We start from the raw sequence: 14,732 nt of genomic DNA on the forward strand, positions 1-14,732 counted from the left end.
CCCGAGTGCACAAATTTTTGTGCACCAGGCCTCTAGTACAAATATAAACATGCATACCCAAAATTCAAAGCTTTTGGCATATTACATTATGTTCAATTTCTGACACTTAATTTTTTATCATTGCTACTGTTAATTCAAATTATCACAGTTCACTCATGAAAAATTTTTCATTACAGTAAAATGCATATAACAAAATTTACCATTTAAACCATTTTAAAGTGTAAATTTTTAAATGTTTATTTTATATGGAATGTTAAATGTAAAAGAATGTGACTAAGTAAGGAAAACATGATTGAAGTAGTATTTTCATTAGAAATAAATGTGATTACTTAAATGACTCCAATAAGACTTAAAAGTCAAGTGCATAGTATTTATTTTACTCCAGAAAGGTTTTAAAAAGTTTTCTTGAATAATATTTTCATCACACTAATTAAACTGAAAGTATATGTGTAAATTATGTCTTAACAGCATAGCTAAATGGTACTATAGCATACTTCTCAGCAGAAACTATATTAAAAATATATCTCTAAGCAAGTTTTGATTGATAAAGTAAATACAACTGCATTTCTCATTAATATACCTAGAAGTCATTAGGTTACACATTTATTGAACCTTTGCAGTCTTCAACTGCAAATATGGCAAAAACTGATAAAAGCTTTTGTTGGTAACTTTGAGTAGGATTGACACAACAGTTATGGCTTTATAGTAGTATAACATTGCACAGTGGCAAGTTCAAATACTCTTGAGACTTAAGATGTTTTATTATACTGAGTTTATGTTGAGAATCTTAAAGGAAAGTTGGTCTCCAAACTACGTTTTTTTCATCTTGGATTTAAGAAAACTTAGTTATAATCAACAATCTTACTGTTACCTGACAATTGCATGAGAAGTCCACTCTTTACTTAAGCTTTTGGTTATTTACATATACAAGCTCATAATTTTAGAGTTGTTCACAGCCTTTTCATTTTTAATACACACTTTCTTACCCCAAGAACAGATAACATCTTTTAGACTTACATTTCATATTCCGCTGAATATAAAAGTTTTTAAAGTTCGTGGGTAAAATTCAGTTAATAATTATAAGAAATATATTTAACATTCTAAACTTTCATTTAAAGTAATAATATTGAAAGTCTGGGTTTCAACTGGAATATTGTTTGCTTTGTGTGCAGTTATTATCAAGATTCTGAATCTACAGGTGTTTGGCTTCCAGCTTTAAGCTATTTATTTCAGAAGAGAGGACTGTTTTTTGGATCTAGTATGTCTTCTAGAGTGAGTAGTTCCTCATGAGGCTCAATTTTTGAAATACAGTTAAAGCAATAAAGGAAGGCATTCATTTTTATGTTGAAAATGCTTCTAGAGGGAACATTTCCTCATGTGGTCCAACTATTAAATGCAGGTGAAGTAAACTTAAAAAGGGAAGCTTGTTTTTTCCAACTATAAAGTAACTGAAGAAATGACTCAGGGCACTTTCTAGTATAAAAACATATTTTTGTTATTTTTTTCTTACATCTCAAAGTTACATTTTGATTAGCTAATTACTTTCTATAATAAAATTGAATAGTTTGGTTTAGTTTGTGAATGATCTGTATTAAGTGCTTTTTTTTATAACCTCATAGTCAGTATAATCTAGTGAGAACACTTTTGGCTCTAGCAGAAACAGAGTCCTGTTCTTGGATCTGGCTTTGTATGTAACACCAAGTACGTCATTTTCCTTCCATATGTACCTCATTTACTGCAGTGTTTCTAGTACACTTCAGACCTTCACATGGTGGGCAGTATCTGTAGCCTGGAGAACAGTTAGCAAGTACACTAATTGCACTTTTGTGGCCTGGTCTATTCTCCAGGCTTACTATTTATTGATTTAATTGATGCCTGCTGCTTAATCAGAGGTTTTACCCACATGGAACTATTTGATAAGTTTGGCGTAAAATGCAAGATTTATAAAATGTAAACAATGTCCAGAATATAAGGACCTATAATCAAGACAGACCTCTAGTCATTTGAAAATAGTGCAGCTGCATGAGAAGTAGTTTTCTGTTTGATCTTTCCTCCGTGGACATTTAAAAGTACTGTCTTTATTGTGGTATACACATGCTAATATTTATTATGATAGCTCATCTCTTATTCCCCATTTTGCTGTTCTTCCCCCACTTCCATGTTGCCACTCCCTTTATGTACACCTTAATCTGTTTCCTTTTCCATCACTGAATATTTTTCTTCTTATTTTTTCTGATTTTTTTAATTCTGATTTTCTTTTTTAGACTAATCTAAGTCAGACCATACTGAGTGTACTGCTGAAGCAGCTGGAAATAATCTCTTGGCTTTTGCATTCTTTGGGCAACACAGTTTGGGAAATATGGATTGTATGCCTTTGCTGGCATGTTCTGTTCAGAATATTCCTGAGGTCTTGCAGCCAGTCCTTTTCTGTTGCATTTGTGGCAGATGATAATTTCTTGAGAGAAATTATGAGTTTTAGTATATGTTTTCTTCAAAACCCAGGAAGTTGTATATTGTTAACAATTTTTAAACATTTTAAAACAATTTTTAAACAACTACTATGGTTGAATAATCTGTTGAGAAGAGGTAGTAAAAATTAATATACATTAATAGGATCAAGAACTGTGATCCATTCCAGATAGTCCTAAGAGAAGACATTGAATTAGCTGGTGATATTTAGAAAAATCTTTGAACTTTATAGGATGAAAACATATGGTAAAATATTGTTTAGAAGGAGAGCATCAGAATTGATTTATCTTTTCACCTCTTATAGTTTTCTGAGATTTTCTTACCTTTGCTTTAGTTTCCACTAGGAGGTAGAACTTTTACACAGGTGTGGAAATGCTATTTGTCATGCAGTTTCACAGTAGAAATTTAAAAATTTTAAAGTATCTAGAATAATAAGTTGAAATGGTTGATTTCTTTCTTCAGCATTGCAGCCATTGTATTTTTTTGGGATTTTCTGACATTTTACAGCTGATTTTTTGGTATACCTGTGTGTCTGTGTAGATACTATTAATCATGTAAATTTAAATGCTTCGAGCATTTGTTACTGTGTGGTATCTTTTAATATGTTTGTAGACAATAACACAGTGTTAAAAAGCCCAGGGCTGAACATCACTTGGGAGTAGTAAGATGCAGATTTAGTATAAGATTATGAAATTTAGGTAAACACTCTGTTTCAGTACTGCTTGTATATGTTTAATATCATATGTCTTAATGTTGGGGTGGATTTGTTTTTTTCTGTCATTATTGTGTATAACAGAAAACTACTTAATGGGATATAAAAGAAATAGTCAAGAAACGTCAAATGCTTTTAAACATAATTTTTTCTGTCCTCATTTGTTGGCCTTATTTTAATGTTTCTACACCTTTACTCAGAGATTCCTCCCTGTTAGAGATACATGGGTAGGGCCACATCTGTCACAGTGTTTCAACTTCAAACACGCTCTGTTGCTTTTCTAAGAGAATGCATTCCATTCATGCAGCACCCATGAAGGCTCTTTCCAAGTTTGTCATTAAAAACAAACAAATTGTTTTCACCAAAAAATAAAAAGATTTGTCCTTATGCGCAGATCCATTGTTTGCCCCATAAATCTACTTCTTTTGTTACAGTTAATCAGGCAGCAAAAGAAGACACCATGGTTTTGAAGATTGGCTCTGTTGCTATGGCTCCCCAGGCTGACAATCCCCTCGGCAGATCTGTCCTCAGGAAAGACATTTACCAGTAAGTTTATTTTCTTATGTTCAGTCTTGCAGCATTTTCATCCTGCGAAGAAGTACACTGATCAATAAAACTTGCTTGGTGTGGCCTGTAGAAATACTTTTCATTTGGGATCTTTTGATATTTAAAACCAGGTTTTTCTGATTTTCTTCAGTTGTGGGTTTTTAAATTCATTCAGACAAATCAAGTATTTCTGTGAAGTGTTGATGAATAACAGAATGTAAGTACCAAGTCACTATAAAATTGAAGAAGCGCAGTTTGGAAAATTCAAGCAGACTTTAAATTTGACCAAGTTTCTGATCATATAAGAAAATGAGGTCTCCTCAAGAACAAACCCTATTGTAGTCATATTGTATAATATTGAAGAAGCATTTTTTAATTTAACTATAAGCAATTATTTGAAATGTAGGACTGTGGATGTCATATGGATCAAAGCTGTAAAAATGAAGTTCTAAAGAGAAATTTCACAGTAAACACTTTCTGTGAAAATGCTATGCTCTGGATTTTGTCGCCGAGTATTTGCAAACCACACCAAGCATATATGGACAACTAAACTGGTGAACATATGTAATCAACATGATAAAAATAATATATCATTTGGACTGAGGTTGGCACTGCTGCCAGACATAAAAGTGCAGTTGCAAATAAACCAAGCAAGACAAGTCACAGAAATGCAGATGAACAAGTGTCTTAGTCTTCCTGCTGGTCTGTTTTTCAGATGTCTGCCTCACTCTTTTAAAAAATAAATTCCTACTATTCTCCTAAACGTTACTGCTAGGAAAAGATTCTCATGTTTGTAATGCATTTACCACCTACCCTACAGGGTGATAGCCACTTTAAGTGGGGGATTTTATTTCCTCAAATTTGTCTGTTATTAGAGTTGATATTTTTTCCTTCGAATGGCATATCATTTTTTCTTGCATTAATTTTTTTGTTAGCTTACAGTATTCATTCCTTAAATAAGTTTTTATTTTTCTAGCTTATGTAAAACCTTATGATGTCAGAACTAAAAGAGGCTTTAGGAATTATCTAATTCAAACTTATTTTATAGATTAGGAAACAGAAGACACAAAAGAATAGTTGTCTCTAGTCAAATATTGATGGAGCCAACATCACAGCTCATATTTTTAGAGTCCCTCTGTATCTAGGAAAATGATTAAGTAGAATCCTTTCTGGATGAGAATAATTGGATTTTCTAACATTTAGAAATTCTTTCAGGTGTATTTATCTTTTCTTTTCACTTTGGAAGTAAGTGGTTCTCAAAACAAGCCCTACTTTACTTTTGGTGAAATATGTTTCCCATTAAAAGACCCTTTCACCATCAATAAAGTGAACTCCGGAGATACTTCCTTTCCTCCTCTGCTCTCTTCTCGCTGCCCTCAGCCTTCCTCTGTGCGATGTGGCTTTCATATTCCTTTGTCCGTCTTGGACTCTTTCTCAGTCTCTGTACTTTCTTCATACCGTTTTTCCTTACCTTTCTGTATCTTTCTTCATTCTTTACCTTTTCACTTTCTGTGTTTTTCTTCCTTTTCTTTACTTTTTCCCTTCTTTCTCTTTTTCATTGCCTTTCCTGTTTTGCTATTTTGCTGGATATGTTTTATAGAATATAGAAATATAAGGCCAAAAAAATAAATTGTCAAAAAATGTATTATCTCTTTAGAACTTCAGTGTCTCACACAAAAGACATAAAAATGTACATAAAAGTACATACTAGGTATTTAATGTTTATAAAATAAATTTTTTTACTTTCTTTTTTTGTAATTGACAAAACCAAGAAATAGAGAATTTTTACATATTTATCAAAGGCATATACTTAACTAATGACAGAGTATTTCAGAATCTATTTCTTATAATTTCTTTCAGAATGCTTTTTGAATTCATTTTTCTATTATTTAGTCCCTTCCCCTACTTATTAAATTTAGTTATTTTACTCTCTTGCTCCTTTTCCCTATGATTTTACTTCCTCTTTCTTTTAATCTGTTCTTGGTGTTTTTTCTTTCTGTCTTGGTTTTTCTAACTTCCTCAACCTGTTAATGTCATCTGTCAAAACCCTCAGCTAACATAGTTGATGGTGAAAGACTGGATACCTTCCCCTTAAGATCAGGAACAAGACAGGGATATCTGCTCTCCCCACTTCTATTTAGCATTATACTGGAGGTTCCAGCCATGGCATTTAGGCAAGAAATGAAATAAAAGGCACCCAGATTGTAAGGAAGATAAGAAACTATGTCTTTTTGCAGAGATGTGATTTTACATATAGAAAATTTTAAAGAATTCACTGAAAAACTATTGGGCAAATAAACAAGTTCAACAAAGTTGAAGGATAAATCAAGTGTAAAAAGTAAGTTCAGAATAACAATGAGCTATGAACAATCTAAAAGTGAAATTAATGAAATAGTTTTATTTATGATAGCATAAAAAAGAAATACCTATGAATAAATTTACCAAAAGTATTGTGAAAATTATACTCTGAAAACTACAAAAGATTGTTCCAGGAAACTAAAAAATGTCTTAAGTGTGTGTGTGTGTGTGTGTGTGTGTGTGTGTGTGTGTGTGTGTTTGTGTTTGTGTGTTAAGGATTATTTCTACTATTTGAGAAGACATAGTTGAGAAGACAGTGTTGGTAGGTGTCTTCTAAATCATGTACAGACTCATCACAATGTTAATAAAAATTCCAGCCTACCTTCTTTGCAGAAATTGACAAGCTGATCCTAGAATTCAGATGGAAATTATTCATATGGAAATTCAGGGGACCCAGAATAGCAAAAACAATCTTGAAAAAGAAGAACAAAGTTGGAGGACTCATACTTCCTGATTTCAAAACTTATGACAAAACAAAAGTAATTAAGATATTGGAAAACTGGCATGAGGATAGACACATAGGACAATGAATAGAATCAATAATCCAATTAACCATCACATTTATAATCAATTGGTTTTTGATAAAGGAGGCAAGATAATTCATTGATAAAGAATAGTCTTAAAAAAATAATAGTCTTTTCAATAAATGGTGCACAGACTATTGCATAGATGATACCATACACAAAAATGAACTAAAAGTGGATCAAAGCTCTAATATGAAAGCTACAATTCTGAAACTTATAAAATAAAACATAGGAGTAAATCTTTTTTACCTTGGGTTAAATTATGGTTTCTTAAAAATGACACCAAAAGCACAGGAGAAAATAGGAAAAATAGATAAATTGTACTTCATCAAAATTATAAACTTTCATGCTGCAAACGACTCTATTAAGAAAGTGACAATGCACAGAATGTGAGAAAATATTTACAAATCATGTATCTAATAAGAAACATGTAATCAGAATATAAGAACTGTTCAACTCAATAATAGAAGAGTGACCCAATTTTTAAAATGGGCAAAGAATTTGAATAGATATATATCCAAAGAAGATAGAAACATGGCCAATAAGCGTGTGTGAAGATGTTCAACCCAATTAGTCAGTAGGGAAATGCAAGTCAAAATTATACCCAGTAGAGTGCCTATAATAAAAAAGATAACAGATGTGGAGAAATTGGAACCCTCAGACATTTCTAGTGAGAAGGTAAAACGGTGCAGCTGCTGTGGAAAACTGTTTGGCAATTCTTCACAAGTTTAAACATAGAGTTACCATATGATGCAGCAATTCTACTCCTAGGTATGTACCCAAGAGAATTGAAAACATATGTCTACATAAAAGCATGCACAGCAATGTTTATAAAGCAGCACTATTAATAATAACCAAAAGTAGAAACTACCCAAAGGTTAATCAACTGACGAAGGGCTAAACAAAATGTGGTATATTCATACATTAGAATAATATTCTGACATAAAAAGGAATGGATTATATGTTATAACATGGATCAACCTTGGAAACATGCAAACTGAAAGAAGCCAGACACAAAAAGCCACATATTATATGGTTCCATTTATGCGAATGGTCCGCAATAGACAAATCCATAGAGACAGAAAGTAGAATAGTGATTGCTAGGAGGGGAGAGAGGAATGACTGCTAATAGGTATAGGATTTCTTTTGGGGGTGATGAAACTTGTGGAATTAGGTAGTAGTGATGTAAACTGAGTGCTTATCAATAAATGATGTATAGTGAGTACAATGAGAGTATGCCAGAAACACTGAATTATTCATCTCGAAAAGGTAAATTTTACGGGGTATCAATGATATTTCAGTACAGCTGATTAAAAAACATACATATCAAAATTGATGTTACAAAAAGGTCTAGAGAAATTAAATTCCAGAGAGAGAAATGCCTTTTTTTTTTTTTTTTTAGTGAAGACTGGGTGCTCTTTTTTAAGTCTGGAATTTTTTGCCTTGTCTGGCTATAAGCTGAGGGACTTTGTTGTGGAAAGAAGAAGGCAAATGACATTTCTCCGTCATGAGGTCTAGAGTGACATATTGGAATCTAGAGGGAAACCAAACACAGTCAGCCCTCCACAGTGCTTTATCTGAATGTTGGGTGGAGAGAGGACCCTAGCAAGAAGAATATGAGTTTCTCAAAGTTTCACTTTCCTAAGAAGACAAAGCCATGGTAGAGACACATTGTTCAATACAGTAGCCACCAACTCCATGTGGCTATTCTGCTTTTCAAATGTGGCTAGTCCAAATTGAGAAGGTTTGGAAGTATAAAATATATACAAGATTTTGATGGATTAATAAGAAAACAAAGTAAAATATGTCATTTAAAATCTTTATATTGGTTATACATTGTGATGGCAATATTTTAGATATATTGAGTTAAATATATTATTACAACTATGTTCCACCTTTTTTTTTTTTTAGAAACCTTTCTCTCATTGTGACTACTGGCAAATGTTTGTTTATTTAGGAGGCCCACATTTGTGGTTTGCATTATGTTTCTATCGAGCAGTGCAACACTGTTAAGAGAGGCCTGCAAGAAACACAGGATAGGTCTCACCCTTGAGAAGTTTGAAGTCAAAGGTGAATTGAGTTGAAAGCTGCAAATTCAGCCAGTACAAAAGAGACATATTACCTCTGAAGTAAGCCTGGCATACTGAAGACCTTAAATTTGAAAATGAGAAAACTTCTAGGGAACATGGAACCATTCTTCAGATATTTGGCCTATCGTGTCATAGGGAGTAACTTCATTCCTTCTGAAGCTCAGAATAGAACTAGGATTGTTAAATTAGTGGATATTATAACAACACTAGTTAGAGCTCAATAGAATGAAGATCTTTCAAATTGTAATAGTCTAATAATAAACGGGGCTATTTGTTTATTAGTCATTATTTAACAGATGCTCATTGGGAGCCTACTGTGCATGAGGCGCTGTTTTAGGTATTGGGTGTACATTAGTGAACAAGACAAAGAAAAATCCCTGCTCTCATGAAGTGTGCTTTTAATGAGGGGGCGAGACCATTACAAATTAATAAATAGGTATTCTGGTATATTAGAATCTCATAAGTATTAGGGAGGCAACACAGCAGGGAGGAGATGGAAAGTGGCAGTTAGAGGTGGACAATAGGCCTAATCAGAGAGGACGCCTCACTAAGAAGGCACAGGATCCTGGGCAGGAGTGTGCTGAAGGAGCCGGTAGCAGCAAAGCAGTCATGTGCCCGGGAACTAGTGGGCTGTGAGGCAGCCATGGAAGAGCTTACAGGCCATTCTGAGGGGTGGGCTGTTGTTTTGAGTGAGATGTAGTTGTGGGGTAAACTGAATTTTTGAAGTAATGCTTTTGTTGACCAAATATCTACCTGCAGAAATGAAGGGATCGCCAGTAAGGACTAATGGTACACCTTAGAAAAGAGGGAACTATTCATTTCAAAACACAGGGAGTGACTGCTCAGTGAAACACATGGAAGTGTGATTCTGTGCTCCAAAGGAGTCATGTTAAGGATTATTCCTATGTGACTGAATATGTGATATGAAGTGCTTTATTATTGAGGGGTTGCCTTTGTTTTATCGGTTGAGAAGCCCTCAGAGGGGTTGATCAGAGAAGTGACTTCATTTATATCTCGGATAATTCAGGCCAACATGTGAAAAATGACTGCAAGCAGGGAAGGCAAGGTGTTGTTACTTGTGATAATCATGGCAAGAGATGATATGGTGGCTTGGCCCAGGGCAGTGCTGCGGAGGGGGTGAGAAGTGGTCAGATTCTGGAGCTGTTCTAGAGGTAAAGACTAGGAAAAATTGCAGATGGGTTGCACATGGGATTTGAGACAAAGATAAGGATAATTCAGTTGCATGGCCTAAGCAACTGGAAGGATGGGATGGGTTAACTGAGGGAAGGAAAACTGTGGTAGGATATGCTTTGGGGTTGATGGAGGTCAGGAGTTTATTTTTTTAAATGTTGACTATTTCAGAAGGTAGTGAGCGCCCCATCACTAATGTTGCAGAGGCCAATCAAGAAGGCCGCATAGAAAGTTGTGATATATGTTGAATTAAACCAGTGCTTCTTAAATTTTTAATGTGCATACAAATCACCTGTGGATCTTTTTATTTTATTTATTTTTTAAAAATATATTTTATTGATTTTTTACAGAGAGGAGGGGAGAGGGATAGAGAGTTAGAAACATCGATGAGAGAGAAACATCGATCAGCTGCCTCCTGCACACCTCCTACTGGGGATGTGCCCGCAACCAAGGTACATGCCCTTGACCGGAATCGAACCTGGGACCCTTGAGTCCGCAGGCCGATGCTCTATCCACTGAGCCAAACCGGTTAGGGCACCTGTGGACCTTTTTAAACTGCAGGTTTTGTCTTGGGAGGTCTGGGATGAGGCCTGAAATGCCACATTTCCACACACCCAACCTGAGTGTGGGATGTGACCCTGATACTTTGTGGTTCTGATGTGCTGCTTCAAGGACCACACCTTGTGGAGCAGATTAGATCAGTGGTTCCAAACCTTTTGTAAAGAGAGGATTTAAAATATATATATATTTAATAAATGCCAGTCATTTTTAATGCTCCATGTGCAAATATTGTGAAAGGCTCAAAAAATGAGTGCCAGGCTCTCCTACTCCCTGACTGCCCTCAGTGCAGTCCTTAGCTTCAGAATTTTCAGTTGATAGCAGTTGTTAACTTTCGGAATCTATAATTCAGAAAATATAAAATAACAAGACTTCTATTAACTTGCAACTTGCATGGACTTGTACTTTATTACCCTAAAAAGCAACTGAACCACTAGAAAACAAGAACTTACATAACATTTATTAAGTGTTTATGCTCAGCTCTCTATCCTCCTGAGCCCCTCCCTTAACCTTGTACCCTCTTGCACTGCCTCTCCTTGCCTGCTGACCTTCCTGGTTGACTTCTGCTATCCTGCACAACAGGATCTGGGATTCTCCTATTCTGTGATGTGTTCCACCCTTTCCCTGACTTGTGCGTGGTCCTGAAGCATAGTCTGGCCTGATAGTTTTTCTTTTATCTTTGACAACCCTTATGCCTAAGTGATAAAATTAAGATTTTTGTCTCAAATGAGAAGCAGACAGTTATAAAGGCAGACATTCACTAATCCTGTTTAGTGCATTCAGTACTTAATAGATTTGAATCTAGTACTGGATTTATAACAGAGCAATGAATCTCAGAGGGAATGCATGGGCGGGAAGAGATCACCCAAAGAGCTTATATGCATATTTATATAATCCATGGGCACAGACAATAGTGTGGTAAAGGCCTGGGATGGTGGGGAGGGGGCACTAGAAGGGGTGAGTGGGGATAAAAGGGGACATATGTGATATTTTGAACAATACAGATTAAAAAAATAAAATCACACATTCACATTATTGTATCTGAGAACTTATTAAAGGAAAACTTTGTGTCTTTCAGTGAAATAGCTACTGGAGTGGTCAGCAAAGAACAAATTTATCAGTACCAATAGGAAATTGAAATTTTTGTAGCTAAAATGTTCTTTGTTAGCATGCAAACTACAAAGACTAAGTGATTCACAATTCAGCACTACTGTGTGAATTAAAATATTGTAGGTGTTTTAGTTTTAATGTACCATTTTAAAACATCACTTGATGATAGCAGCTCTCAATTCAATGTCTGTCATAGTGCTTAATTTTTAACATGACAAAATCTCTTTTAGCCTTACATGCATTATCTGACCTAAACCTATACTTCAACTCTTACTACTAATTGCTTTTTTATGTAAGGTACTTACTCCTATTAAACATTTTGTTTACTCAATAGTGCTTAGTATGTTCTTTTCTGTGGCCCTAGTTTATGCATGCAGTTTCAACTTTCTTGAAATACAGCTTTCTTCCAGCTCAGCCTTTCAAATAGTTTTGGTTATAAAAACTGTATATTGGGTTAGGTTTTGGATCCTTTAAAAACCTTTTTCTTTGGTGTTCAACATCATTAATTTAAATAATTCTTAAGAATCACTCCTGTCTTGTAATATCTCACTTATGTCCTCTCTTTTTGAAACTTTTCATGATCATTTTACCTAGAAGTAATATTTCCTTTCTTTGGCCTTCTATTCTACAATTGTAATATGAGTAGCATACTAGTAGTAGCAGCAGTGATATCTAAGATCTATTCAGAGCTTCCTTTGTGTCAGGGATTCTACTTGATGCTTTTAATGCAATGCTTCACAATAAGCATGAAAGTCAGATATTATGATTATCTGTATTTTAGAGACAAAAAATGGAGACTTAGACATTAAATAATTTCTCCTGGGTCAGATCCCATTGCCCATGCTCTTTACCACTACTTGCTACTACTTGATGCCAGTCATGCAGTTTCTAGTACGACAGACTGGCTTTAATTTAACTAATGTATAGTTAACTAGTATATGACATTAAGTTTGAAACTGTTTTGAAGTTTCACATTTATATGCTATTAAATTTTATCGTTGTTGTGATATGTGTGTTTTTGGGCAACATTCTTAAGAGTGAATAAGTTGAAAAAACTACTAGGTACCAATTTTGCATTTTCCTTAGGTTCCCTAAAACATTCCAGTCTGGTTAGACTTAATATTATGGATATTAGAGATAAAATTTATAGTGAAAACTCTTATAACCCCAGTGTTTGAGTTCTCTGGCCCTTGATGATATTGAACATAGAGTCTATTTTAAAAGAATTTTCAATTACATTAAACTTGCTACTGCATTTGATCTACAGAAAATTACTACTACCTAGCTGATGACTTTGATTGTCATCAAATTTTTTTTTCTTCTTCTTGTCATCAAACTTTTTCTCACATCTATTATGAACTCTGAAGTGAGTCATGACCAGATATACATATTAACATAGATTGTCTGATTAATAAACTCAGTATTTTTTATTTCATGAGATATTTTAAATCATGAAACAAATATTTACAAATCTTTCTGTTTTTACATTAATATAACTTAATTATTACTATAGTTTTATCTCAGTTATGAAGAGGAAATAAATGTAAACTTTTTTTTATCCCAGAATATTCTTATATATCATTTTTCTCAAAATTGTGTTGAAGAAAATATTGATTTTATTAAAACCACTATGTACTATTTGTTCACATGTATTTTTCATACACCAAAATTATATCAAAGTTGAATAAGTATGTCATGAAGAATGTTTCTTATAACTTAGGCTTTTTTCCCTTAATCACGTGCAGTTGAAAAATATTGTGTTTAAGCTACATATTTGAAAATAAGGCTTACAGTTAGATTTATAAATTAAGAAGCCATTTAAGATTATATGTTGACTCTCTATATCTGTTATATTATTTAAATATCCACAGAATCTTTTAATACCTACTCTAAAAGTTTTAAAAAATAAACTAGTGATTTCAACAATAAAACTTACTTCATACTTTTTCCCAAAATATTTTACTTGTTAAAAGAATTTTAAAATATTTAAAACAGAATGTTTTTCTTTTGTAGTATTTTTAATTACAAAGTTTCTTAACTTTCATCTTTTACTTGAGAGAACTATATGCTTTTGTTAATTGGATATTTGTGAACTTCTGCATAAAGCTTTTGGTTCATGCCATAAATATTTGTGGGTCTTCTGATGTCCCTTCTGGGATTTTATCTGTGACTAATTTATCCCATAGCTCCTTATAAACTTTGTCTGTTGTTGAATTTTTCATCCATTTCTTTTTTGCAGACATTTGCTAATCCTTTTTAGTGCATTCAGTACTTAATATATTTGAATCTAGTATTGGGTTTCAGTTTCCATAGAGAATTTTATTCTCTTAAATATTGTTTATAAGCATTATATGAAAAATTCATAGTAATTTTACTAAATATTTAAAGACATTTTAAAAAAATAAGTTTTTTGACAGGTATACCTTGCTGTGGCAGTTTAATTCATGGAATTTTACCTTTAAAGGGTTATAAAAGTTAGGGGAGCTGATTTATTTTTACTCTTAGAAGACTGTTTTTCTTTTGTAGTAATTTTATTACAAAGTTTCTTAACTTTTATCTGAATTAACTTAAATTTTGCATCTCATTTTACATGTATATTTAAACAATATACATAGGCTCACACAATTGTTAATTGAAGCATATGATCAATAGAAATTCATAGATGAGATTAATGTTCTTTCATAGATGAGTTTAACATTGGCTCCCAGATACACTGTAAAAATTAAATTCTAAATATCTCCATAATACTGTGCCCTCCCCTTCCAACCTTTAATTTCTTCCTGATTTTCTTTCTATATATATGTTCTCAAACAAGCATTGTGTTGGTTTTTGGCAACGTATATTTTAGATCTAGTGACGTTAGGTTCCTAATCCTATAATGCTTAGTCTTGGTTTCAAATAACTCCCTTTTAGCAAATCAGAGAGATTGGGATAGTAGGTATTTAGAGTAACTTGCCTAAAAGCTTTGTTTGGAAATACTATTGGCAGACTTTTAGTCCCTGTCATGTTCTTCAGCTGATCTAGTGTGAAGGCTTTGGATTTATATTTGGCCCTCACCAAAGTAACTGCGTCTTTTGTGGCTTCCTGTAGCAGGATGTAGGTTTCCATGAATGTGCTTCTATTTGCTGCCAAAAGCTACCTCAATAACAGTGTTGAAAATGACTGTAACTTCTA

At 33.6% G+C, this 14,732-nt stretch overlaps 1 protein-coding gene across 9 annotated transcripts in view; it reads left to right on the forward strand.

The window, feature by feature from the left end:
* VPS13B (vacuolar protein sorting 13 homolog B (yeast)) overlaps positions 1-14,732 on the forward strand; it is a 631,834-nt gene that overhangs the window by 317,616 nt on the left and 299,486 nt on the right. For 8 of the 9 annotated variants that reach the window (XR_001364589.1, XM_005879267.2, XM_005879266.2 and 5 more), the window contains one exon: positions 3,616-3,727. Coding sequence is in view for 8 of the 9 variants with exons in the window: in XM_005879267.2 (XP_005879329.1) it covers positions 3,616-3,727 (112 nt within the window). In the remaining variant the exon portion in view is untranslated. Of the gene's footprint in view, positions 1-3,615; positions 3,728-8,520; positions 8,671-14,732 lie in introns of those variants that run through there. The other variant, XM_014550209.1, reaches the window with a different exon arrangement.

The sequence above is a fragment of the Myotis brandtii genome, unplaced genomic scaffold (genome assembly GCF_000412655.1).
Source record: "Myotis brandtii unplaced genomic scaffold, ASM41265v1 scaffold59, whole genome shotgun sequence".
Taxonomy (NCBI): Eukaryota; Metazoa; Chordata; class Mammalia; order Chiroptera; family Vespertilionidae; genus Myotis; species Myotis brandtii.